This window comes from Amblyraja radiata, chromosome 21 (genome assembly GCF_010909765.2).
Source record: "Amblyraja radiata isolate CabotCenter1 chromosome 21, sAmbRad1.1.pri, whole genome shotgun sequence".
Classification (NCBI taxonomy): Eukaryota; Metazoa; Chordata; class Chondrichthyes; order Rajiformes; family Rajidae; genus Amblyraja; species Amblyraja radiata.
Genome location: NC_045976.1, coordinates 35,055,540 through 35,081,891, shown reverse-complemented (window position 1 = coordinate 35,081,891; position 26,352 = coordinate 35,055,540). Strand labels below are relative to the sequence as shown.

General features: G+C 39.3%; 1 protein-coding gene across 1 annotated transcript in view; it reads right to left on the bottom strand.

The window, feature by feature from the left end:
* ube2h (ubiquitin conjugating enzyme E2 H) overlaps window positions 1–26,352 on the bottom strand; it is a 78,332-nt gene that overhangs the window by 16,957 nt on the left and 35,023 nt on the right. The window contains exons 2-3 of the mRNA XM_033040060.1: window positions 17,407–17,483; window positions 13,029–13,103 (exon numbers count right to left, since the gene is read on the bottom strand). Coding sequence (XP_032895951.1) covers window positions 13,029–13,103; window positions 17,407–17,483 — 152 coding nt within the window. The remainder of the gene's footprint in view (window positions 1–13,028; window positions 13,104–17,406; window positions 17,484–26,352) is intronic.

Below are 26,352 nucleotides of genomic sequence, written 5' to 3'. Positions count from 1 at the left end.
AATAGCAAGAATGTCCTTCCTCAAATTTGGAGATCAAAACTGCTCACAATACTCCAGGTGTGGTCTCACTTGGGCCCTGTTACAACTGCAGACAGACCTCTTTGTGCCGATACTCAACTTCTCTTGTTATAAAGCCAACGTGTCATTAGCTTTCGTCACTGCCTGCTGCACCTGCATGCTAACTTTCAGTGACTGATGAACAAAGACCCCCAGAACTCGTTGTACTTCCCCTTTTCCCAACTTGACACCATTCAGATAATAACCTGTCTTCCTGTTTTTGCAGCCAAAGTGGATAACCTCACATTTATCCACATTAAACTGCATCAGTCAAGCATCTGCCCACTCACCCAACCTGTCTAAGTCATCCTGCATCCTTATAGCATCCTCCTCACAGTTCACACTGCCACCCAGCTGTGTGTCATCTGCAAATTAGCTAATGTTACTTTTAATCCCTTCATCTAAAAATCATTAATGTGTATTGTAAATACCTGCGGTCCCAGCACCGAGCCTTGCAGTACCCCACTAGTCACTGCCTGCCATTCTGAAAGGGGCCCGTTAATCCCTACTCTTTGTTTCCTGTCTGCCAACCAATTTCCTATTCATGTCAGCACCCTACCCCCAATACCATGTGCCCTAATTTTGCCCACTAATCTCCTAAGTGGGACCTTATCAAAGGCTTTCTGAAAGTCCCGGTACACTACATCCACTGCCTCTCCCTTGTCCATTTTCCTCGTTACATCCTCAAAAAATTCCAGAAGATTAGTCAAGCATTCGTAAATCTATGCTGACTCGGATCGATCCTGTTACTGCTATCCAAATGTATCGCTATTTCATCTTTTATATTTGACTCCAGCATCTTCCTCACCACCGATGTCAGGCTAACTGGTCTATAATTCCGTCTTCTCTCTCCCATCTTTCTTAAAAAGTCAGATAACATTAGATACCCTCCAATCTACAGGAACTGATCCTGAATCTATAGAACATTGGAAAATGATCACCAATGCGTCCACAATGTCTAGAGCCACTTCCTTAAGTACCCTGGGATGCAGACCATCAGGCCCTGGGGATTTATCAGCCTTCAGTCCCATCAGTTTACCGAGCACCATTTCCTGCCGAATGTGAAATTCCTTCAGTTCCTCCGTCACCCTAGGTCTTCTGGCCACTAGTACATCTGGGAGAAACTTATGTTAACAATGGCTCCATTCCAAAAGGACACGGTAAGGAGCTGGATATGTGGTCCGGAAACTATTCATTATATTTCCATAGACAATGATTGGTTCCTTTCTGTATATGTATAGATATTTGTATGGAAACCTGAGACAGTACTAGGGGCCAAATCTGGTGACTACACAAATAGGAAATCAATATATAACAAGAACTGTGCACATAAAAATGATGATAGCTATTCCAGCACTTTCTTCCTCCCTAAAATGCAGTGAAAGTGTACAAAACACATAAACTGACAGACCTTCTACAACACACCACTGCCAGCAATATTGCCTGCTTTTACATTCAAATTAGCATGAACAACAGTTGCAACATCGCAGCAAATTTAAGCTGTAGAGCCTATTGAAGGTAAAGTATTGTCCAATTTGGGGAAATTAGCCTAAGTGGCTGTCAACATTTTAATTTTAACTAGTTTAAGAAATCGATGCAATCTTAAAATTAGAGCAGAAATTATATTGATGAGAATCTACAGCAAAGTTGGCAATTCAGCCCAATAGATATGTGCCAGCGTTTGTATTCCAACCAAGCCTTCTCTATCTTGCTTCATCTCACCCCATTATGCAGGCACAATAAGTAAGTTGTTCTAATCACAATCTGTTCATGCAAACATATATTAGTGTTGTCATCTCCCATTGTGTGCTTGCCAATCTGAACAGTTTGTTTAAGAAGGAACTGCAGATGCTGGAAAATCGAAGGTAGACAAAAATGCTGGAGAAACTCAGCGGGTGAGGCAGCATCTATGGAGCGAAGGAAATAGGCAACGTTTCGGGTCGAGACCCTTCTTCAGACTGATGTGAGGGTTGGGGGTGGGGGGCGGGAAGAAGAAAGGAAGAGGCGGAGACAGTGGGCTGAGGGAGAGCTGAGAAGGGGAGGAGAAAGCAGGGACTACCTGAAACTAGAGGTCAATGTTCATACTGCTGGGGTGTAAACTGCCCAAGCGAAATATGAGGTGCTGCTCCTCTAATTTACGATGGTCCTCACTCTGGCCATGGAGGAGGCCCAGGACAGAAAGGTTGGATTCGGAATGAGAGGGATAGTTGAAGTGCTGAGCCACCAGGGAGATCAGGTAGGTTAATGCGAACCGAGCGGAGGTGTTGGGCGAAGCGATCGCCAAGCCTACGCTTGGTCTCACTGATGTAGAGCAGTTGACACCTAGAGCAGCGGATGCAATAGATGAGGTTGGAGGAGGTGCAGGTGAACCTCTGCCGTACCTTGAAAGACTGCTTGGGTCCTTGAATGGAGTCAAGGGGGGAGGTAAAGCGACAACTGTAGCATTTCCTGGGGTTGCAAGGGAAAGTGCCAGGAGAGCTGGGAAGATGCCGCCGGTGATGGGATCACGTTGGAGGTGGCGAAAATGTCGGAGGATTATTTGTTGTATGTGACGGCTGGTAGGGTGGAAGGTGAGGACAAAATGTCGGGGGATTATTTGTTGTATGTGACGGCTGGTAGGGTGGAAGGTGAGGACAAGGGGGGGGGGGGTAGCAGATTTACGGGCTATACAAGATTTACGGGCTATACAAGAGACCCTGGTGAGAGCCTCATCTATAGTAGAAGAGGGGAACCCCCATTCCCTGAAGAATCAGGACATCTCCGATGCCCTGGCGTGGAACACCTCATCCAGGGTGCAGATGCGGCGTAGACGGAGGAATTGGAAGTAGGGGATGGAGTCCTTACAGGAAGCAGGGTGGGAAGAAGTGTAGTCCAGATAGCCATGGGAGTCAGTGGGTTTATAGTGGATGTCGGTCAGTAGTCTAATCTGAACAGTTTGTTACTTGTTGGACATTACGGAATTCAGAAAAAAATGGATCTGAAAAATAACTAGACACATATAATAGGAGGCAATAAAATAATTGGAGCACAGTAAAACTGGTTGCCAGGCAGCCAGGGTCTTCAAGTTCACGCTGCTCTGGTCTCACTGACCGAATAGGTAAAACTAGACTCAACAGTAACATCACAATTGAGAATATTGGACCAAAACTTCCAAACCAGGCGTTTTTCATCAAGAATCACTACCCTTTCATGTGGATGTGGAGGGTTTTTATTTTGCTGGCCCAAAGGCATTCTGAACGTCAATGGCATGGTGCCAGTGGTTCTCAACCTTTTTTCAGTGATGTACCCCCTGTGAAATATTTTTTCAGCCAAGTACCCCCTAACCAGCGCAAAAATATAGGCCTACATATATTTTAAAATCTCACGTACCCCCTGGAGTGCCTTCACGTACCCCCAGGGGTACGCGTACCCCCATTTGAGAACCACTGGTCTAGACAGTGGCATGGTCTAGACAGTGGCAGGTCCTTTGGTGCACACCTCCAGTGGTGCACTGAAGCCTCCCCTCCTGACCAGATCAGCGACATTTAAGTAAATAATTGAAAAAATGAGTTCAACTAAACAACCAAATTACAAATAATTAAGTTGAAAATATATAAAATAAGCCACAGATCATGCAATTCCCATCGAACTCAATAGGTCCACAGCCTGGCAATGGATGCGAAAGGCAATTTCCCAGCAATGTATTTGATAGATTACATGAAAGACCTTGCTACTTGTTCATAGCTTTTTAAACAGCTGAAACCTCAATTCACCTCATTTTGTGACCAGTGTTCATTTTCTTCCATTCCTTAATGCTTTCAAGTAAAAACCCCAAACCATTTCCTCAATCTCTTGCCCCTTACCATTACAGTCTTACAACACCATTACCTTAATCATAAATAGTCCAATTTCTGATTACATCTTTGTATCCCTCCTAACACCAACTTCTTGCTGAACCTGCCCCTGGAAAAACGACTCATTAAATTCTATTACTTTTGCAATTTCAAAATCTCATTTGTTACAGCTTTTCTGAAGTTATTGATCTGTCAAATCAAAACCTTCCACCATATTTGATACCATAATCCACGTTAAATGGGGATTGTTAAATGGGTGCTATGGAATACATGGTCTATGTTAAATGGGAATTTAACCCCTGTTAACCCCCCAACCCCCCCCCCCCCCCCCAGGCGGTTGTTTCACATTCCCATTAAATCATTGATTAAAAATACTTCCTTACCTGCCCCCTAAATTAACCGACAAATCGTTAACTGTACTCAAGTAGTGTCTCCCTCTGGTTTAAAATCTGTCATATTTGCCTTGCAAATTATCACTCCACCTCCAATCTCCTTTGCTTCACTCTCTCAAATGTATGCACTTCTTTCCAACTTCTTCGCTCAAATCCCCACCAAGCAACTTTACTTTGCTACTGCTATTTTATTCAAAGCTCTGGTAATAGTCACTAATGACAACTGATGTGTTTACAACAAATCTATCTCTCCTCGTCTTGTTCCACTCATTTTAATAAATGACAATGTCACGGTCTTTATCCAAAAAACTTCCCATTTTTGACTATCTTGATGGGACTGACTACACTCATTGGATACTATTACCTTTCAACCCATCGCCAAAAAAAAATATTACCAAAGATTTATTTTCCCATGCTACCACTATTACGTCTGGCATCATCGAAGGAATTGTCCTTACCTCCCTCCTCTTCCTTAATGATGTGATAACTTGGCCCCATACTCCAAAACACTGGAGTAGTTTGGCACATAACTGGTGACAACCAGCTTTTACCTCACCTCTTTCTCAACTTCTCTACTGTCCTCAGACGTTCACAAGATTTGTCTGAATATCCAATAATGGATGAAAATCAATCTTGAATCTACACTCCATTCCCTATATTCTGCCTGGAAACTGCCTTGAAGCTGAAGCAGATGGCACAAGTACAACCTTGGTGTTATTTAACCAAAGGTTTCTACCTCAATTCAAACTAAACCAGAATACATGCAACCCTGGCATTGGTTCATTCCCAGATGGAGCACCCAAGTACCTATCCTATCTTGCACCCGATTCTGTCTACTCTACATCTATGATTGCAAGGACACATATTGCTCCTGTTCCAGACATTCAAATATAAAATTCCCATCCTTGTGTTAAAATTCTCACCTTCACCCCAACATTCTTCCTTTCTAATCTCCTTCCAACTTCATAATTTGTTTTATTCTACCATTTATTCAACCCTCTCACCTTGCTCCGGAATTCATTTTTCAAAAAGCTCAAGCACATTCTGATCAAGGAAGATTAGAAAATGATTAAACCCTATAATTCATTAAAAATAATAGAAATATATCCATGTTATTGCTATTTAAGTACAAGCCGACAGTGGTAATTAATCCTAAAATATTTTGCTTGTGCACAAAGGGTTACTAAATATTTTATAGCTTTATTGCTGTTAGTCAGTATCTGTGCAATTCTGGATTTAGGACCATAGGCTTGTGATATTATGCACTGCAGATGGCTCTCTTTGCAGTGTCAGCCTACAATCACTTCAATTTCATTACTTAAGTGATAAGCAATACTGCGGTGCAAAATTCAGCCATGCCAATTCTCAGTAGGAGTAAAGACAAGTCACATCAGCTAGCATACCGAGTGGAAAGGACAACAGAAAATGCTTTGCAAAATGAGATTCACACAAATAATATGACATTTCATAAATGCAGATCAACAGAAATTGCCCTCCTGCTCCATTTTTTTGAAACTACACTATGAAACAGCTGAAGATTGTTGGACCTAGGGGACTGCTCAGATCGGGAGGCAAGGTCCTGGGCTTGAGATGACTAGCTTGTGCCTCACAAGTCCAGCAATGATGTTTCTCCTTAAATCCCACCAACCTCAACTACATTACAGCTCATTGATATCCCAGTCAATAATGTTACTAAAGCAATCACTCCCCCCCCCCGATCCTGAATCTATAGAACATTGGGAAATTATCACCAATGAATGCGTCCACGATTTCTAGAGCCACTTCTTTAAGTACCCTGGGAAGCAGACCACCAGGCCCTATTTTTTTCTCTCTTTACATACTCTTTAGGAGTCGTCAGGAGTAACGTGGTCCTGGCCAGTTATTGTAACTGAACAAATTATTGGCAAGTGTTACTTAACCGTACTATCAATTACACCATACAGCAGTTTGTTAATGATAAAGTAAATAAGGCCACATTGGGTTTATTCTACATTTATTCTCTCTGCACAAACTGAAGTTTGTCGAAAGACCATTCTTTGAAATGAATCCAACTGCACATCAACCAATGTAAGACTTACTCCTGTGCTGACCCAGTTTATTGGGGCACAATACCATTAATATCTCAAATTTAAATAAATATCTATCTTGTCCACTTCACACTTTTAATTTCCTCCAGCCTTTTAAGCAGCTGGCCTCTCCCATTCCCCCATTTTTTAAATCACCCCACCAATGGGGCTATGCAAAATATTTTGATGTTTTGGACAAACACAAACTGCCATTATTTCCTTGAACACTCAGCAATTTGACATGGCAGTTCTTCCTTTGCCCTCTTGGGGAAAACTATCTGTATCTCCACTCCAAATCCTTCCCAAGACATTAGCAGTGTCAACATCTCTACCTCCTCTCCGTCTCCAATCTACCCCCAAGAAAACTACCAACTGGTGCAACATCTTGCATATACATTTAATACATCAAAACAATTAACAAGTGTCACACAGTAATTCAGGCAGATAACAAAAGTTGACAGAGACATTTTAGAAAGGTCAGGAGTTCTTGGTCGGAAAGATTTAGGGAGGGAGTTCCACAGTACTGGTCATGGCAGCCGAAGACCAAACCATACAATGTTGCACTGATTACATTCAAAATTGCACAAATATGAAGGATTTGAAAGCAAGGATAATTCTTTAAAAATCAACTTTGCTTAAGAAGAACGAGTGAAATAAGCCAATTTTATCACGATAAAAATCTGGCTGCTTTTCATCATCCACTTTCATCTCCAAACCCCATTTCCTTCGATTCAAAAGGTCTAAAGTTTTTAATATATTTTTATCTTCAACATAGAACGTAAGTAGAGGGGAAGAAAGCCCCAAAGATTCCCAACCTTTGATTAAATAAACTTCTAAGTGACACTTTATCCCAATATTATCTTCACTTCAATGTTCCCCAGTCGGGGAAATTAGTCACTCAGCATCTACTATGACAATTTTTAAACTTTCAATGAGATCATGCATCTTTCTGATAAATTACTACTCAGTCACTTACTTCATAGGGCAACCGCTCATCCAAGAAATTAATTTAGTGAGTATATTTTGCCCCACCCCAGCTTTAAGTATAGAGATCAATTACATCAATATTTTTGTACTATTTTTTGCAATTCTCAGTATTTACTTTACCTGCCTTTAGACTTTACTTTAGACTTTAGAGATACAGCGCGGAAACAGGCCCTTCGGCCCACCGAGTCCACACCAACCAGCGATTACCCCGTACACTGATACTGTCCTACACACATGGCATGGGTTTGCTTGGGATCACAAGGAGAGATAGCTGAATGGATAGAAAATTGGCTTCATGGAAGGATGCAGAGGGTGATGGTGGATGGTTACTTCTCGGACTGGATGCCTATGATTAGTGGTGTGCCTCAGGGCTCGGTGCTGGGCCCGTTAATGTTTGTCATCTACATCAATGATTTGGATGAGAACATACATGGCAAGATTAGCACATTTGCTGATGATACAAAAGTGGGTGGTTTTGCAGATAGTGAAGATGGTCGTGAAAAATTGCAGCAGGATCTTGATCGATGGGCCAGGTGAGCTGAGGAATGTTTGATGAATTTAACACAGAGAAATGTGAGTGTTGTATTTTGGGAAGTATAACATGGGCAGGACCAACACTGAATGGTAGGGCCCTGGGGAGTGTCGTAGAGCAGAGGGATTTAGGAGTGCAAGTGCATGGTCGAGTCACAGGTAGTCAAAAAGGCTTTTGGTACATTGGCCTTCATCAGTCAGAGCATGGAATATAGAAGTTGTGAGGTCATGTTGCAGTTATATAAGATGTTGGTGAGACCACATTTAGAGTATTGTGTTCAGTTCTGGGCACCATGTTATAGGAAAGATGTTGTCAAGCTGGAAAGGGTACAGAGATTTACAAGGACGTTGCCAGGATTAGAGGGTCTGAGCAATAGGGAGAGGCTGAGTGGGCTGGGACTCTATTCCCTGGAGTGCAGGAGGATGAGAGGTGACCTTATTGTGGTGTATAAAATCATGAGAGGAATAGATCGGGTTAATGCACAGAGTCCTTGACCAGAGTAGGTGAATCAAGGACCAGAGAATATGGGTGTAAGGAGAAGGGGAAAATATTTAATAGGAATCTGAGGGGTAACTTTTTCATACAAAGGGTGATGGGTGTATGGAACAAGCTGCCAGGGGAGGTAGTTGAGGCTGGGACTATCCCAACGTTTAAGAAACAGTTAGACAGGTACATGGATAGGACAGGTTTCGAGGGATATGGACCAAATGCAGGCAGGTGGGGCTACTGTAGTTGGGACATGTTGGCCGGTGTGGGCTAGTTGGGCCGAATTGCCTGCTTCCACACTGTATCACTCTATGATACTATGGACAATTTTACCGAAGTCAATTAACCTTCAAACCTATACATCTTTGGAGGAAACACCCAAAGAAAACCCACACGGTCACAGGGAGAATGTACAAATTCCATACAGGCAGCACCCGTAGTCAGGATCAAACCCAAGTCTCTGGTGCTGTAAGGCAGCAACTCTACCACTGCACCATTATGCCTGTTAACTTCCTGCACTTTATGTACCAGTACATACAAACTTCTTCATACACTAATATTTATAATTTTCCACAAAAATCTGTATTTTCTTCTTGACAGCCCGCAAAACTTAACACCCTCGCGTATACCACTTCCTAAACCAGTTAGAGCTATCCCACGCAAACTTTCATACCATTAGCTTCCTCCTCACAACTTGTTTTTTCATCTATTTCTGCAGTACCAAACATGAAAAGATTCAAGGAGGAAACAAATTAAATGGGGGGAGGGTACAGACCAGCCTTAAATGCTTTAGAGGAGCTGGGGGATAATACACAGAGATTAAGCTTTCTGGAGATAAACCAAGGCATTATCGAGTCAGATATTATAAAAGGGCATTTTTAAGGGTGGTGTGAATAAGTGGTACAAAACAATTCTATGGGGAAATATAATACCAAGATTGAACAAGATTGATTACCTCCCTTTCTCCTCCAATCTACCATTGTCAGAGTTAGATTCATATAGAGTTCTTGGTGGGAGCCACAGTCCTTGTGGTTTTCAATATTTAGTTGGAGAAAAATTCTGCTCATCCTTTACTGGATGTCTGACAAAGAAGTCTGACAAATTAAGAACAGTGGAGCTCAAATGAGATGAAGGTCAAAGTTCGGGATTTTCCCTCTGAAAATAGATTTTATCCAGCGCCCAAGTGCAATATACTTACAGCCATTTTCACATACTTATGCATCACTTTAGAAATTCAACCCTATGCTTTGGGCACAATTATTCATTAATTGATTGTTGAGAATGCCAATCCATTTGAAACAGCGCTGGGTGAACTTTAATTAAATTACCTTGAAGCTTTATATACATAGCTACAACATAGGAGGCACATTTGAAAGAGGATGCTGCGGTCAATTGTGTGAAAGGTCAATGACTTGGACAATTTTGTTTTGGTCTTAATCACAGAGGATGCCAGCAGTGAACCAGTTGGGTACTGTATTAGAAAGGAATTCTAAGAGAAATAACCAAGGAACCCTGGGAAAGTTGGCTCAAATTTGGAGGCTAAAACAAATGTATTGGGTACAATCTAGATAACCACGATTCTTTGATCTTCTTCACAGTCATTGTGGTTCATGGTACTGCAAACCCAAGATTTTTATGAGACAGGAAAAGTTACTTAACATATCCAAAACAAGTGTCAGCATCATAAAATAACTTAAGAAGTCATGTCATCGGGCACAGCCCCTTTCCTATTGAAAACAGATATCAGGAACTTTAAATACATAGACATTATGAGTTTCCAAACCTACAGTTATCAAAATTAATAACAATTTCTACACAACAAGATTTCAGGTCAGTAATGGTGTTAAAAAGAATGTTATTCTCACTTAAACAGAGAAAGTAATCACTATAATAGCGAGAACTCCCTGCACACCTCACCAAAATAGCAGTGATATAAATGTACGTCTAACTCTTGCTAAGAGATATTTTTACACCTGCTTCATGTTTCAGGGCAGTGTGGCAAATCTACCCCTATGCACTGCAAACATACATTGATACATGGCTGCTGAACACTGCTGAGCTGGCGTAATAGCTGAAGAGTACTGTACTCTTCCTTCAAAACATAAAATAGTGCTGAAACTAAATCACTGAGGCACCAGATGCACCCTAATGCAATTGCATGCTAGGTGTTAGAGGAAAAACCATTGGGAAAAATGGCAGTTTCAATCAGGATTTGAGTTAAAATCCATGAACATAGTACTATTAATGCATGGAGAAAGGATGGAAAGAGAAGGAACTGACAGGAAGAAAAGTATGTGCATGTTTGCAATAACTAGTGCTTTGCTACTATGCTCAAACATTGCAAAATCATAACTCATTGCAAAGTCAACCTACAGTGCCCTCCACAATATCTGGAAAAAGACCCATCATTTATTTATTGCCTCTGTACTCCATAATTTGAGATTTGTAGTAGAAAAAGTCACACGTGGTTAAAGTGCACATTGTCAGATTTTAACGAAGGCCATTTTTTACATTTTGGTTTCACCATGTAGAAATTACATCCATGTTTATACATAGTCCCCCCATTTCAGGGCACCATAACGTTTGGGACACAGCAATGCCATGTAAATGAAAGTATTCATGTTTAGTATTTTGTTGCATATCCTTTGCATGCATTGACTGCTTGAAGTATGTGATTCATGGACATCACCAGTTGCTGGGTGTCTTCTCTGCGATGCTCTGCCAGGCCTGTATTGCAGCCATCAGTTTTCTCTTCAGCATATAAAAGGCATGCTCAATTGGGTTCAGATCGGGTGATTGACTTGGCCACTCAAGAATTTATCATTTTTTTAGCTTTGAAAAACTCTTTTGTTGCTTTAGCAGTATGTTTGGGATCATTGTCTTGCTGTAGAATGAACCGCCGGCCAATGAGTTTTTAGGCATTTATTTGAACTTGAGCAGATAGGATGTGTCTACACTTTAGAATTCATAATGTTACTATCATCAGCAGTTGTATCACCAATGAAGTGATACAACTTCCTGCCAGTTCCTTCAGCAGCCATACATGCCCAGGCTATTACACCCCCACCACCGTGTTCCACAGATGAGGTGGTATGCTTTAGATCTTGGGCAGTTCCTACTCTCCTCCATACTTTGCTCTTGCCATCACTCTGATATAAGTTAATCTTCGTCTCATCTGTCCACAAGACCTTTTTCCAGAACTGTGGGTGCTCTTTTAAGTACATCTTGGCAAACTGTAACCTGGTCATCCTATGTTTGCGGCTAACCAGTGGTTTGCATCTTGCAGTGTAGCCTCTGTATATCTGTTCATGAAGTTTTCTGCGGACAGTGGTCATTGACAAATCCACACCTGACTCCTGAAGAGTGTTTCTGATCTGTCGGACAAATGTTTGGGGATTTTTCTTTATTATAGAGAGAATTCTTCTGTCATCAGCTGTGGAAGTCTTCCTTGGCCTGCCAGTCCCTTTGCAATTAGTAAGCTCACCAGTGGTCTCTTTCTTCTTAATGATATTCCAAACAGTTGATTTTGGTAAGCCGAAAGTTTGGCTGATATCTCTAACGGTTTTATTCTTGTTTCTCAGTCTCAAAATGGCTTATTTGACTTTCATTGGCACAACTTTGGTCCTCATGTTGATAAACAGCAATAAAAGTTTCCACAGGTGATAGAAAGACTGGAGGAAAGACTAGGCGCTGAGAGCTCTCTTATACCTGCATTAAGGAGGCAATTAAACACACCTGAACAATTACAAACACCCGTGAAGCCATATGTCCCAAACATTATGGTGCCCTGAAATGGGGGACTATGTATAAACACAGCTGTAATTTCTACATGGTGAAACCAAAATGTATTAAATGGCCTTCATTAAAATCTGACAATGTGCACTTTAAACACATGTGATTTTTTCTATTACAAATCTCAAATTGTGGAGTACAGAGGCAAATAAATAAATGATGGGTCATTTGCCCAAACATTATGGAGGGCACTCTATCTGAGACACGCAAAGATTTAACATTGCTCGCTCCGAATACTTATAAAGACCCTGCCCTTTCCTGTTTTATGAATAGCAAAGAAAGGTGCCTGGGCAGAACAGGGGTTAACTCTTCTTGCAAAGTTTTGGATAGAAGCACAGTTTGTTACTGTGCTTCTTAATGTTTCCAACCAGAGGCACCCAACAGGGCAAAATGCAAACAGAAGTTAACATGTAGAGAATGGAAATCCAGGGGTTACTGATATTTCTTAGTTAACACTAGACATTAAATTTTAAACTTAGCTTTTGTTTTACATACTTTCAATATTTTCTTTTGTTGCATTATAGCATTAGGATATACAATAGTCAAGATGCATTTATTGGTCCTCTTCTTGTTCATTTGTCTTCTCCAATGCATGAGCTACAGTTACCCTCTAATACATTTACCCATCTGCTGTAAACCATGAGGATCCCTCAAGAACCAATACTATTTAATCCCACCTGAGCCCCCACCCCGTCCTCACCCATTTCTCTATACAAAGTGCTCCAATCAAACATTGCTCTGCAGCTGAACGGTGCAGAAGATTTAATCTTCCTACTTTACAGAATTAGTTCATTCGATAAATATGAAGTGAAAGAAAAATCCTTCTCGGACTTGATTGAAGAATTTTAATCACTTGGACACAATACATTAATCTAATCCATACCTATGGAAGGAGATTTGAATGGATATTTGTCTGGTAGGTCCACTCTAACTTTCCATACACCACCTTCATAGGGAGCTGAACAAATAGAAAAAGAAAATGAACTTAACTACATTCAAACAAGTCAATAAACAACAAAAGCTGTAAAACAGATGCTTAGAAACACATCCAGGATGCCCAACCTGCGAGAATTATGACGTTTTAATACATATAGATAAAAAATTACACTGCAGATTTTTAATCTTCTGATCCAACAATTGAGAAGATTTCTTGCTACCGAAGGCTGAAAACGCTGAACTTTCACACTATAAATCCACATAGAGGAAAGTAATCAAACGATATGAGTATGTAGGGTGGAGTATGCGAGAACAATGAATGTAGATCTACCTTAGTGCTAATTAAGGGAGGATTAAGGCATCCCTGCCTTGAATGTACAAATCAATCAAGTCATTTCTACTTAAAATTCTCTACATCGTCAGAAATGAGTATGTTTGCCTATCCTTAACTGCCCTCAAGCATGTAAAATTATATCTAACTAAGCATGTGCAGTCAATGTCAACCTCTCTTATAGCTTAGGAAATCTTAGATCTCTGCTCAATAGCAAGGAAGCAATGACAGACAATCTCCAAGTCAATGTATTGTAGTGGCGAGCAGAAAACCTGGATGTTATACTTGCCCCATGCACCTACTGCTTGTCATTTTAGGTGGTGATGGTTGCAGGGTTAGGTGCTCTGGAAGAAATCTTGGCTAGCTCGTATAGTCGATCTTAAAGGTCGCATACAGTGCCAATCGTGCAAGCAGCTTTATTTTTGATAGCATAGCTAGGACACCATAGATGGTAAAGACACTTGGGGTCCCAAATTGGATCCGTCTCTGCAGAATAACTTGCTGAAATATTCTATATTTATGCAAAAATAGAACTGAACTATCAACACAAATTCTGAACTAAGAACAAAAAACTGCTGGAAACACTCAAGGAGCAGGTAGCAATTGTGGAAAGGAAAATAGAATAGACATTTCTGATTGAACACCTTTTATCATATTTGGGGAAGACAAAATGACACTAGTTTTAAGATGCAGGTGGGGTGAGGGAGATGTATAGGATAAATGGAATATCCCTGGCATGGTGAGGCCAAGGTTGCCATGGGAATAAACTGCTGATGAGGGTATTTTCCCAGTTTAGTTTAGAGATACAACGTGGAAACAGGTCCTGTTGCGACTGTGGGTGGGGGGGGGGGGGGTGTAAGAGGGGAGCTACATGATACAGAGGAGACATATATGAATGCCTCATCTATGATAGAAGAGAGGAACTCCCATTCCCTAAAGAGAGGATATCTCAGATGTCCTGGTATGGAACACCTCATCTTGGGCAGAGACGATGGAATTAGGAGTAGGGGATAGAGACTTTGCAAGAGGCAGGGTGGGAAGAAGTGTAGTCTAGATAGCGAGTCAGTGGGTTTGTAATTGACGTCAGTCCATAATCTACCTCCTGTGATGGAGACAATGAGATCAAGAAAGGGGAGAGAGGTGTCAGATATGGTTAATGTTCTCTTTGGTGTTTGATAATAAAAGGGATTGCATGTGGACCTTGGAGACTTATGTTGAAAAACTGTCCACAGAACTTAAATTTAAACCAGGTTAAATAGCCAAGAATAATGCTGAACCTTGATTAAATAGAAGAGTGAATATATGCACATAAATCTGTATTGAGTTAATTTAAGACCAAGTTTATCCAGTGTGCAGCCAACACATGGGATCCGGTTCTGACAAGTGATGATAATCAGAACAATGATCTATTCAAAGGTAAGTGGGTCTTTCAATGCATGAGTTTTCATTGCCTGCTCTTTCTCATAGCCCCGGTCGAAGCATTGTCCTTCTCAAAGTTGATTACCCAAAGATATTTTATGAAAACCTTTGATAACTATTTTCAGATATCAGAAGATAGTTCAATGTTCCAAATTAATTCAAGTTCCTTTATCTGTGCACTGTGGATGGCTTGATATAATCATGTATAGTCTTTTCTTTGACTGGATAGCACGTAAACAAAAGCTTTTTACTGTACTTTACATGTGCCAATAATAATAAACTAAACTAAAGTTAGTCATAAGCACTTTTTGCAAATAACATTTTGCAACAGTCCTACACTGAAGCAATCTTAGTAACTCAAAAATACAGTAAAACCCATGTTACTAAAACATAATCCAGCAGCATACTTAATTAGCCAAGTTGTGCACTTATATTGAAGTAAGCAATTACGATAGCAAATTAAACAAGAAACCAAAATTTTAACCAGTAACATCAATGGAAAACAGAAAAGGAACTTACAGGAAAATTTAACATTTTAGTTAATCCAAATTTAATTCAAAAATCAAAAGAACTTGCAAAGATTTGGTTGTAAACATGATTTGCCTAAAGAAAGCAAGTCCTTTGGTAGCTTCTAACTCAATGCCAGGTGAAAATACTAAGTAGACTTTGGTTCAATCCTGATTTAGTGTGCACTAGCCAGATAGTTAGATCAGAATACCCTTGTGCAATACACTTTGATGAGAGTTGTGATGAATACTGAAGACTATTCTATTAAATAACATGGATAGTAAAGGCTTTGAGGGAAAATGGGTTGTCTGGAAGACACCTTGATCAGCTTATTGGCTGAAGAGACTGATGCACAACTATGACTATGATAGGCAAGCAGAGTGTCAAGCAAAAAAGCCTGTTTGGATGCTATATGCCCTAACTCAATTTTTCCAAATTACATTTAAACCTAATACATCAGGAAAGGTCAATGCCAGCATATTGTAGCCCCGACAAGAGTTAACTTGTTCCCCTAATGTGCAACAGAAAAGAAAAATGTGCAAGTCCAATGCAATTTAGTTTAATCTTGCCCATTATTGTATTTACAAAGTCATCATTGTTTTGTAGAAACACGGACTGCAGATGTTGGTTTATTTAAAAAAAGACAATGTGCTGGAGTAACTCAGCGGCATATGCAGCATCTCTAGAGAACATGGTGATGTTTGGGGTCAAGACCCTTCTTCAGACTCGAGCATATTTGAGTTAAATAGAACTCTAAAGGCTAGTGGAATCAAGGGATATGGGGAGAAGGCAGGCATGGGTTATTGATTGAGGACGATCAGCCATGATCACAATGAATGGCGGTGCTGGCTCGAAGGACCGAATGGCCTCCTCCTGCACCTATTTTCTATGTTTCTATGGTTCTATATTTATTAATTGCTCTCGTAAAGAGTGGTTTAGAACTCGATCAATGGAGCTGAAGGATCCATTTAATACCAAGGAATTGGCTGCAATAAACTTGCACCAGTAAGTGTTTGCTATCATGGACTTGGAGGATGAGTTGCTGTAATTAACAATAATTAACAATTAACAATATAATTAACAATTCTGCAACCCTCTTTTAGGTTTTCCAAAGGCAATTGCAATTCATTGCTTCAGTTATTCAGCCCTGATAATGTAATTTTGATGCTTTCAATTCTGATCGACTACTAGTTTAATTATTAATTTATAATAAACATATAATTCTGTCTGAAAAAGGGTCCTAACCCAAATCACCGTCTATCTATTTCCCTCCACAGATGTTGCTCGATCTGCTAAGTGCCTCCAGCACTTTTTTGATGACTTAGTTGTAGACTGAGCAGGAATGGAGAAAGAGGCCACCAGCACTCAGGGATTTTCTTCCAATTTTTCGAGTTAATTTTCTCCTCATCCTGGAGATATTGACATTGAGCTGAGGTGTAGGTCGACAGGTGCCAGTTAGTCTTCAATACTTTTGCCCAGTGAGCATACTTAATGCACAAGATTGCACTTGATCTCATGGTTTATCATTATCTGACTAGTGTAGGAGCGGACATTCATTTAAGATGAATCAGACTTGGCAGTGAACCACCTACAAGTGAACAAGTTTAGGTTTACACACAAAAAATTGTCATCTTCAGCACGGAATTAAAGACTATACCCTTGCCACGAAGCATTGTGGGAAAGGGGTAAAAAAAAATGTTAAAAAAGCACCTCTTTATTTCAGATCTAAAAATGTAGCTTCTATTAGAAGGACAAGTTTCACACAGGCAATTAAATGTTGTCTTGTACATTGTTCAACAGACTGGATAACTTTTGACTAAGGAAATACTAATTGTATAAACTCAACACAAGCATTTGATGCCGATCAAGTAAATAATTCATGAAATGGAAGTACCCATAAATTTTTAACAACGCATAAATTTTCCCCGTGTTCTTGTGCATAATGAGATTATATCACTCAGAAGCCTGATATTTATCCGCACTAATCCACCCATCACCCAGCAGTATGCAAGTCAGTGGCACTCTTAATTTGTGTCCAAAGCATTTAAAACATTGCATGTCTACTTACTTCCTTGTGGTCCATAAAACTTGACTACAAATTCATTCAGCCCACCAAGTATGGTAACTTCATGCTTGCTTTCGATACTGAAAAAGTGTCAAGGAAAGCACAAGATGCAGAACAGAGACAATTTCCAAATAATTCACAAAAGGATCTTAACTGAATTCGTTTTGAAAAAAGAGGAAATACTGAGCAAAAAATAAAAGTGTAAATATAAAGGTTCTGAACAAAGTACAGTCTAGACTGTATAAATTAAAACAGAAAATACTGATAATACTCAGCAGGTCAGGCAACATTTGTGCAAAAAAAAGGTTAATGGTTCTGGTACTAGACTCTTGGACTGGCCTGAAGCATTGATTATTTATTTTCCCACAGGTATTATGATGTACTCTTTCCAGCATGTACTGATTTTACTTTAGATTTTCACCATCTGGCAGTTTATGATGAACATTGTGGGGAATTATCGTCTCACTAAAATAGCTTCTTCAGTGTTCAGAATAAATCAGTTTATCCCAATTTTATTCTGCTAAAGTAACATATTGCTCTGAAATTGCACAAAGAACCACAATCTTAATTTTCTCTCCAACATTTTAATTGCTCTCCAAATAGCAAAACACAACCTACTTTAGCAACCTTTAGAGCGTATTTAACTTTGAAACATTTATGAAAGGTGTCGACAAATTGATTGAGAAGAACAGCCAAGGTCAAAAAGCCTTGAGGTTCTGGAAGATGGGATGAGAAATAGTAAGACACACGAGGGCGCAACACAAGCCCAGTCTGAAGAAGGGTCCCGACTCGAAACATCACCTGCCCATTCCCTCTACAGAAACTGCCTGATCCATAGGTCTTCGAGAAATAGTAATGTTTAGAGAGGGGGTCATGATGATAGTTTACAATGGAACCGATTTAGAGGTTGAGATAAGGAAATGAAGCAATGCGTAGAAACAGAGTGTAACAGGAACATGTATAAATGTATTTTTAGAAATAACTTTCAAAAAGATAAGTTAATAGAGGTCGGCAATGGTAAACATTAGGAAATAGTTTTAACCTTAAGTATACAATCAGTTCATGTTTTATTTTTACAAGCCTGGTGTCAAAGTGCTGTGGAACTGCAAAGGAAACATTCATCCCTGAAAACTGAGCCAAGGCAGACTGAAACAGCCCTCAGAGCACCAAGATACAGAGTAAAACCAAAAACCCCAAGTCTGTCAGAAGTTAATTCTACACATTTCACATTGATGCCAAGTGCTTTAATGTTACAGAATCATCTGTACATTGCCCAGTGAGTTCATTAGAGTCTCAATGAGGACAAGCTTGTATTGCAATGTACCTGAAATCTGCAATCCAAAATTGGAATTGGTTTTTCATTTGCATGAGAACAGACTTACAATACAGTTCTCTGTACCTGACTGGCTAGAAGCTTTACTCATTCTTTCTACAAATACAGATGTCTATCTAATCTGTGCCCAGCCAGCTCACAGGTGAAATTCTCCTTTGCTTCAGTGAAATATGGTCTGTTGCAATCTCCACTAGACCTTTTTCACTATTTAAGTAAATTCCCACAATGACTGCAACAATGATGAGGATGGAGTAGAGAAAGCATCAAGACTTATGGAAAATAATGGTTTGCTTTCTCCCCCATTAATAAAGCCACTTGATCATGCAGTAAAATAGAGGTGATCAAGGAAGATACCAGTAAGAGTTCAAGGAAGGAAGTAGGAAAACGTTTATGCACACACACACTAAATTCTATGACTCCAATAAGTTTTCTTTTATGTCAAATCATTCAAACAAAGATTGAATGCAACCAGTACATCTTCTGTTCATTCCTCCTCGACTGCACCCTCTCACATTATACTCCAAAATCAGAGTAAAGTACATATCTACAGTCTTCATGTACTGCTTAACAATAGCTTGTTAGTTTGAGTTATGTCCCTGTCCCACTTAGGAAACCTGAACGGAAACCTCTGGAGACTTTGTGCCCCACCCAAGGTTTCCGTGCGGTTCCCGGAGGTTGCAGGTGGTTTCCGGAGATTGCAGGTAGTGGAAGCAGGTAGTGGAAGCAGGTAGTGGAAGCAGGTAGGGAGACTGACAAAAACCTCCGTGAACCTCCGGGACGGGCACAGAAACCTAGGGTGGGGCGCAACTAGTTTCTAGTTAATCAGAGTCCACATCGCTCAAAATACATTTGATATATTCTTTAGAATTTCACTTTGTGCTACTGGCAATATTTAACTCAAATTTATTCTGCAAAATCAAAATGGAACAAATTAACAGAAATATACTATATATACTTCTATATACTATATATACACTAATATTCTTCTCTGCGGTTTGTCACCTTGTCGTGGCGGAGAAGAATGTGTGGATCTGAGATCGATGCCGTCTGGAGCTAAGCTCCTGGTAGGGCCACCCATGGCGGTAAGGTCGAGGGGGAGGTCTCTGACAAAGAGCAATCCAACCAAGACCTCAACGGTGGAACAGGCGGAGGATGATGGCTGACCTAAGTGAAGCGTCACAACGGCTGGGAAGGTGGATGAAGGTTGCAGCAAAAAAAAAAGGGTCTCCAGTCGTCTTGGACTCCATGCCACTGGATCCTGAACCAGATCTGTCAAGGACCGTGGGGTGGCTGTCTGTGCACCAGTCTCCCCATATTAAACAAAGTCACACACAGGCGTCCTCCATATATGGAATAGCACTCTGGCGACACCCATGGTCAGCCACGACCGCAGGGGGCCTAAGGTACTATAAACATTTTTTTTAATGTATCCATTTATAATCTTCGTCTCTACTCATTTCCTGTAAATCTGGTTCACCAACTCTTCTTCACTATTTTTCCTTACATTTTCTCACAAATGGTTGGAGAACAAGATTCTGTTGGCTGGATAATTCTATTAGATAAACAAAAGCTAAGATATGCTCAGGATTTGTTTTTATTTTCATCCTTGTGATAACTGGAGAATGATTTTAAAATGCTTGCCAAAATGACAATGCTAATTCTCACTGGAAATATGGGGCCCTTCTCCAAGATGTATAAAATTGGATACAGTCATTGAAACAAATAATTGGTTAAGTCTGATAGGTTTTCATCTTTAAAAACGTAAATATAATTAAAATAAGCAGATTTTTCAGATTTGATCCCTTTAAAATAGGGAGATCGAGAGCTGCTAAATTGATAAGACTGCACAAACAATAGAACACTTGTTTCCAGAATTGTATTTAAAATGAAATGTTCTTACAGCATACAGAACAGACAGCACCAAGTAACACACTTCAATCCATCTATAATTAAACCATCTCTGCTCAGAACACCTTAAACTGAGTCACAGTAGAATGAATCACTGCTGGTTAAACAGTATGTCATGTGAAGGGAGTAATTGCAAGCAAATTAAAAAATATCATATAATAAATTATTCAACGTACTGGTAATGCAATAAAACAGCATTAGTTTAGTATCTTCATAACTGATGACAATGGCGACAAAAGCCAAATTGAACACCAGACATCACAATTCATCTCAGAAAACTGCAAAATGGCCCATTTCATCAGTTACTGGTACGACAGACAGTTTCTCACAATAAATGAAAATGTAACTCAAAGGCAACCAACTTTAACAAGTTGTGAGGCAAGCTGGGAAAACTAATATCTTGACCTGTTGGCACAGGTGAAGAAGTTGTTCTGGCGATCTTTTCCAACAGGTAAAATCACCTCTCGGGCCCATGTAATCCATTCATCAGCTTTAAGCAAGAAAGGGACAAGTGGATTGCTACATATCACAGTGTTTAAGAAGGAACTGCAGATGCTGGAAAATCGAAGGTATACAAAAAAGCTGGAGAAACTCAGCGGGTGCAGCATCTATGGAGCGAAGGAAATAGGCAACGTTTCGGCTCGAAACGTTGCCTATTTCCTTCGCTCCATAGATGCTGCTGCACCCGCTGTTTCTCCAGCTTTTTTGTATATACCTGCTACATATCACAGATGTCTGTTTTTGGAAATCTTGATATTTGCAGTCATGCTTTACAAACGATAAACAATTAATCACGTGTCTTAAGACCAAGAGAAAGCAAGTCATGGATGGAAAAATACGGGGAGAAGAAAAATTTATTATTCACTACAATTGACTAGTTCACAAAATTAGGAAGCTGAATGTTTCAACCAAATGTCTGCACAATCCAGCACCTCATCTGGCTTGATACTGGTTTGGAAAAGTAAAACCAGGATAGCCATTTCAAAAAAAATAAAAAATAGGGAGTGGCACGTCTAGGGAACATTGTATTCAATAGAGCCAAATGGTTAATTAGGGCAAAACAAATAAAATGGTTCTTACACAGGATTTGCCACAGTAAAATAAGCCTGTTTTTTAAAGTGTCAAGGGGAATTAAAAAAAAAATTTACTTAATTAGAAATATGCATTTGTATCATTAATTTGATGTTGAAAGTGATCGTAATTTAGAGCACAATTTTGCCACCATGCTGCTCTTTTTTTTTTAAACTTAGCTGTTGTCATCATAATAAACTCATCAAGTAACTCATCACAACGTCCAGTTAGTGAGTGGTACTGAGCCCAGGAAACGCCACATGTAATTTATATTTGACCCATGGTTAGTTGTGCCATATTTATGAAGACCTTGGGAATGGATGCAACTGATACCTATTTTAAAGTTGAGTCAGTGTTATGCAAGAAAAATAAACTGTCGATATTCCTGCCATTGATCTCACCAAGCTGTGACCATCACTAGGAAACACATGTGGATAACAGGTAATGAAACAGATTTGGCTGCAAATTCTCCTCACAAATCAGTTCAGCCTGCCACGATATGGTCCAGGTCGTCACATGGAAAATGGGTGTTATGGTACAGAGCAAGAGGATTACTGGATCGTGAGGAACTGTAGCTGTGATTTAAAGAAAAGATTAGAAAACAAAGAAACAAATCTAAAAAATGTGTTATTTGCTTACAACTGAACTAAATGGAAATCATTAATTATTTTTAAAGTAATAATTCCACACAATTCTCACTGTCTCTCATGAGTCTTTGGTTTTAAAAAGCAACTTCAAGTGTTACTAAAGCAACCTAAAAATAATCAAAGTACTTAAGTTACTTAACCCTTTGGCAGCCAATTTTCTCCGCTCTTCTAACGCACCGACTGCAACATTTCAGAACCAGCTGTTTTCATTCGTGTTTGAATGGAAAGGGCGGGATTTCATACCAGAGGTAGATCCTGTCAACAAGTATCAGTATTTAACAGGTATGAATTTCTATTCCCAATTTCAGAGAGCAAAACGAAGTGTAACATAGTTATCAGTGCCAGACATCTGCTTATCCAGCAGAGTGTTAATCAATGCTAGACTGTGTATTTCAGCTGTTCATTAGATAAATACGCAAGCTTCCATGAATTCCAATTAATTTGAATAAGAACAGACTAATATACTTTCCTGATGTTTGTTCAGTATCTGGTTCAGTAAAGGATAACAGAAATCAGAATACTGACAAGAGCCTCAGAAGTCCATCTTCCACCCCCAGGGAGACAGAAAGGCAAAAGGCAAATCTATTAACAGAGTTCTCAGTCACATGCTCAACTTCCAAAAAAATATTTGGGTCTCTAGTATCAACACTTATCACCATAAAAGAGCTTGTTGTGCAAAGCTGGCAAGTGTATTCACCAGACATTTAACCTCTCACTGCCTTAACCTGCGGTTCCCACCTGCTTCAAAACAACCACTATCATTCCAGTGCCAAAGAAAAATAATCTGCCTTGATGACAATAGTGCGGTGCCTCCGACATCCGTTATCATGAAATGCTTTGAGAGGCTGGTCTGGTCACGGCACACATTGGTCCTAGCCTAGACCCATTGCAATTTGGCTGGCAAGGTAACAAGTACATCAGAATAACACAGGGACCTACGCCAGCCTCGATTAACTACTGCTCCACCTTCAACACCATAATTCCAACCAAATTAATCTACAAACTCCTGGACTTTGTATCTTCTCTGCAACTATATCCTTGTCTTCCTGACACAGAATGTAATCATGAAGGATAGGTGACAAAGCTACACTTCATGCTGCCTCAGCAAGGCCACCAGCATAATCAAGGAATAGTCTCACCCCAGACAATTCCTCTTCTCCCCTCAGGCAAAAGGTACAGAAGTGTGAAAACATACACCTCTAGATTCAGGAACAGTTTCTTCCCAGCTGTTATCAGGCAACTGAACCATCCCATCACTAACTAGAGAGCGGTCCTGAGCTACCATCTACATTGGAGACCCTCGGACTACCTTAATCAGACAATGTTTATTTTCTCTTTTGCACTCTGTTGCATGGTATGATCCGCACGGATAGTATAAAAGTTTTTCCACTATGTCAGTACATACAGCAATAATAAATCAATGCCACAGGCTTTCTATTGAATGGATCCGACATTGCTTGATTCTAGTACCCTGGAACTGAATGATAATTCTCAATTATACATAACCAGAGTTCACAAGAGTTGGTGAGGTTATGCATACTATGAATAGCATAACTCAAAGTGGCTTGAAAATAAAGTTTAAAAGACTGCCTTCCTATTTATGGCTTATTTGCCAGTACCTATGAAGGGCGATCAATTCACCCATCAAAAGATATTACATTTGGTGCAAGGAATCACAGGAATCATGGAAGTACATTTTAGTTGAAGTGTAATTTTTGCTGAAGACAATCATTACCAATCTATGTACCATGTTGAGAATCATGTGTGGGAAGGAATTGCAGATGCTGGTTTAAAGCAAAGATAGTTACTAGCTACACCAGCTGTTTGTGTCTATCTTCGGTTTAAACCAGTATCTGCAGTTCCTTTCTACACATTTTGTCTGCCCCACTGCAAAATCGCCTCAAAGTATGCCTAGGTCTGAAGAAGTTCTCCTTCACTCTCTGATGAGAGTTTCTGTAACATCCTCTCCAGCTGCACCCCTTGCGCATTCATTTGTTCTATCTCTCTCTATATCACCGTCAAAATCTCTCGTTTCCCTTTCCCCTGGGTCTTGAACTGAAACGTCACCCATTCCTTTTCTACAGAGATGCTGTCAGTTACTCCATCTTTTTGTTTTTTTTTTTTTTTTTTTTATTTTTTTTTTATTAGAAGTACGGTAAATTGCAATAATACACAACACATATATCTTAATACATTTTTTGTACCGCTTCATTTTTTTTTTTTTTAAAGCTTTAAGAAAAAGATAGAAGTAAGGAAAGTAAAGAAGGTGCGCAAGAGTTGTGAAGTGCAGAAGAGTGTTGGGAAAAGAAAGCCCCTTAGAAAAGAAGTTAGAGAAGGAAGTAAAGTAAGAAAGTAGACCCTAGAAAAGAAAGAAAAAGAAAGTAAGGACAATCGCTCTATTATAACATTAAACTCCGCAGAAAGACTACCAACCAAGTCTGTTTTTGTTGTTTTATCACCCAATGCCAGGTCCTGATACCATTTATTTATTTATTTATTTATTTAAAATTACTATTGCACCTCATGCTTGTAATAGGTCCATAAACGTAGACCACGTCTTTTGGAATTGGTTTGCTTTATCTGCTAAGAGGAATCTCATCTCTTCCAGATGTAATGTTTCAAACATATTTGATATCCACATTTTTATTGTTGGTGTGGGCGCATTTTTCCAGAATTTAAGTATGAGCTTTTTTCCCATTATTAGCCCGTAATTGAGTAAATTCTTCTGATACACGTTTAATTCAGGGATATCTTCCGATATCCCAAAAATGATCCATTCTGGTTTTGGTACCAGTTTTATTTTAATTAATTTTGAAAAAATATCAAATATTCCATGCCAGAATTTTTGGATTTTTGTACAAAAAATAAAAGAATGCGCTATGGTAGCTTCTTGACACAGACATTTATCACAGATTGGTGAAACATTGGGAAAGATTTTATTTAATTTAGTTTTTGAATAATATAGTCTATGTAATGTTTTGAATTGGATAAGAGTATGTCGTACATTGATCGAGCATTTATGCACCTGTAGTAAATGTTTATCCCAGCTCTCTTTTGAAATTTTTATAGCTAATTCTTGTTCCCAATCTCTTCTAATTCCATCTGTTGTGGGTATTTCTATGTTTAAAATGATATTATATAAGTACGATATTAAGTTAGCTGATTCCGCCTTTGTCTTCATTGCTTCATCCAGTAAGTCGGAAGGCATATTATGATAGTCTTTTGTGTATTTTTTCAAATAATCACAAATTTGAAGATATTTAAAATATTGGTTATTTTTCAAATTATATTTCAGTTGTAGTTGTTGAAATGATAGTAATTTTCCCACTTCATACAGATCTTCGAGCGTTTTGATTCCCATTCTTTCCCAATGTATAAATGATTTGTCTATGATTGATGGTTTAAACGATGGGTTATTGGCTATTGGTATTGAGAGAGATAGGTTTCTTAATTTTAGATTCTGTTTTATTTGTTTCCATGTTCTAATTGTGCTATGTATAATTGGGTTTTTATTATAATTTTTATTATTCAGATTTATTGGTGAGAGGATAATCGCTCCTATATTACTCGGGGAGCAATCCCCTTTTTCCATTACAATCCAGTCCGCCTGCTGGGCAGAATTGTCCAGCAGGTGAATCATATTTTTAATATTTACTGCCCAATTATAATACATAAAGTTAGGGAGCGCTAGACCCCCCCACTCTTTTCGTTTATTAAGGTGTGTTCTTTGTATTCTATGGGGTTTATAATCCCATATGAAATTTGTAATGTCTGAGTCCAATTTTTTGAAAAACTTTTTTGGGAGATATATAGGTATTGATTGAAATAGGTATAGAATTTGTGGTAAGAAAATCATTTTTATAGCGTTTATTCTGCCTATTAAGGACATCGGAAGTGTTTTCCAGAATTTAATCAAATTATTTAATTTCTTAAGTAGGGGATTATAATTGGCTTTAAACATATCCTGGTAATTTCTAGTAATTTCAATTC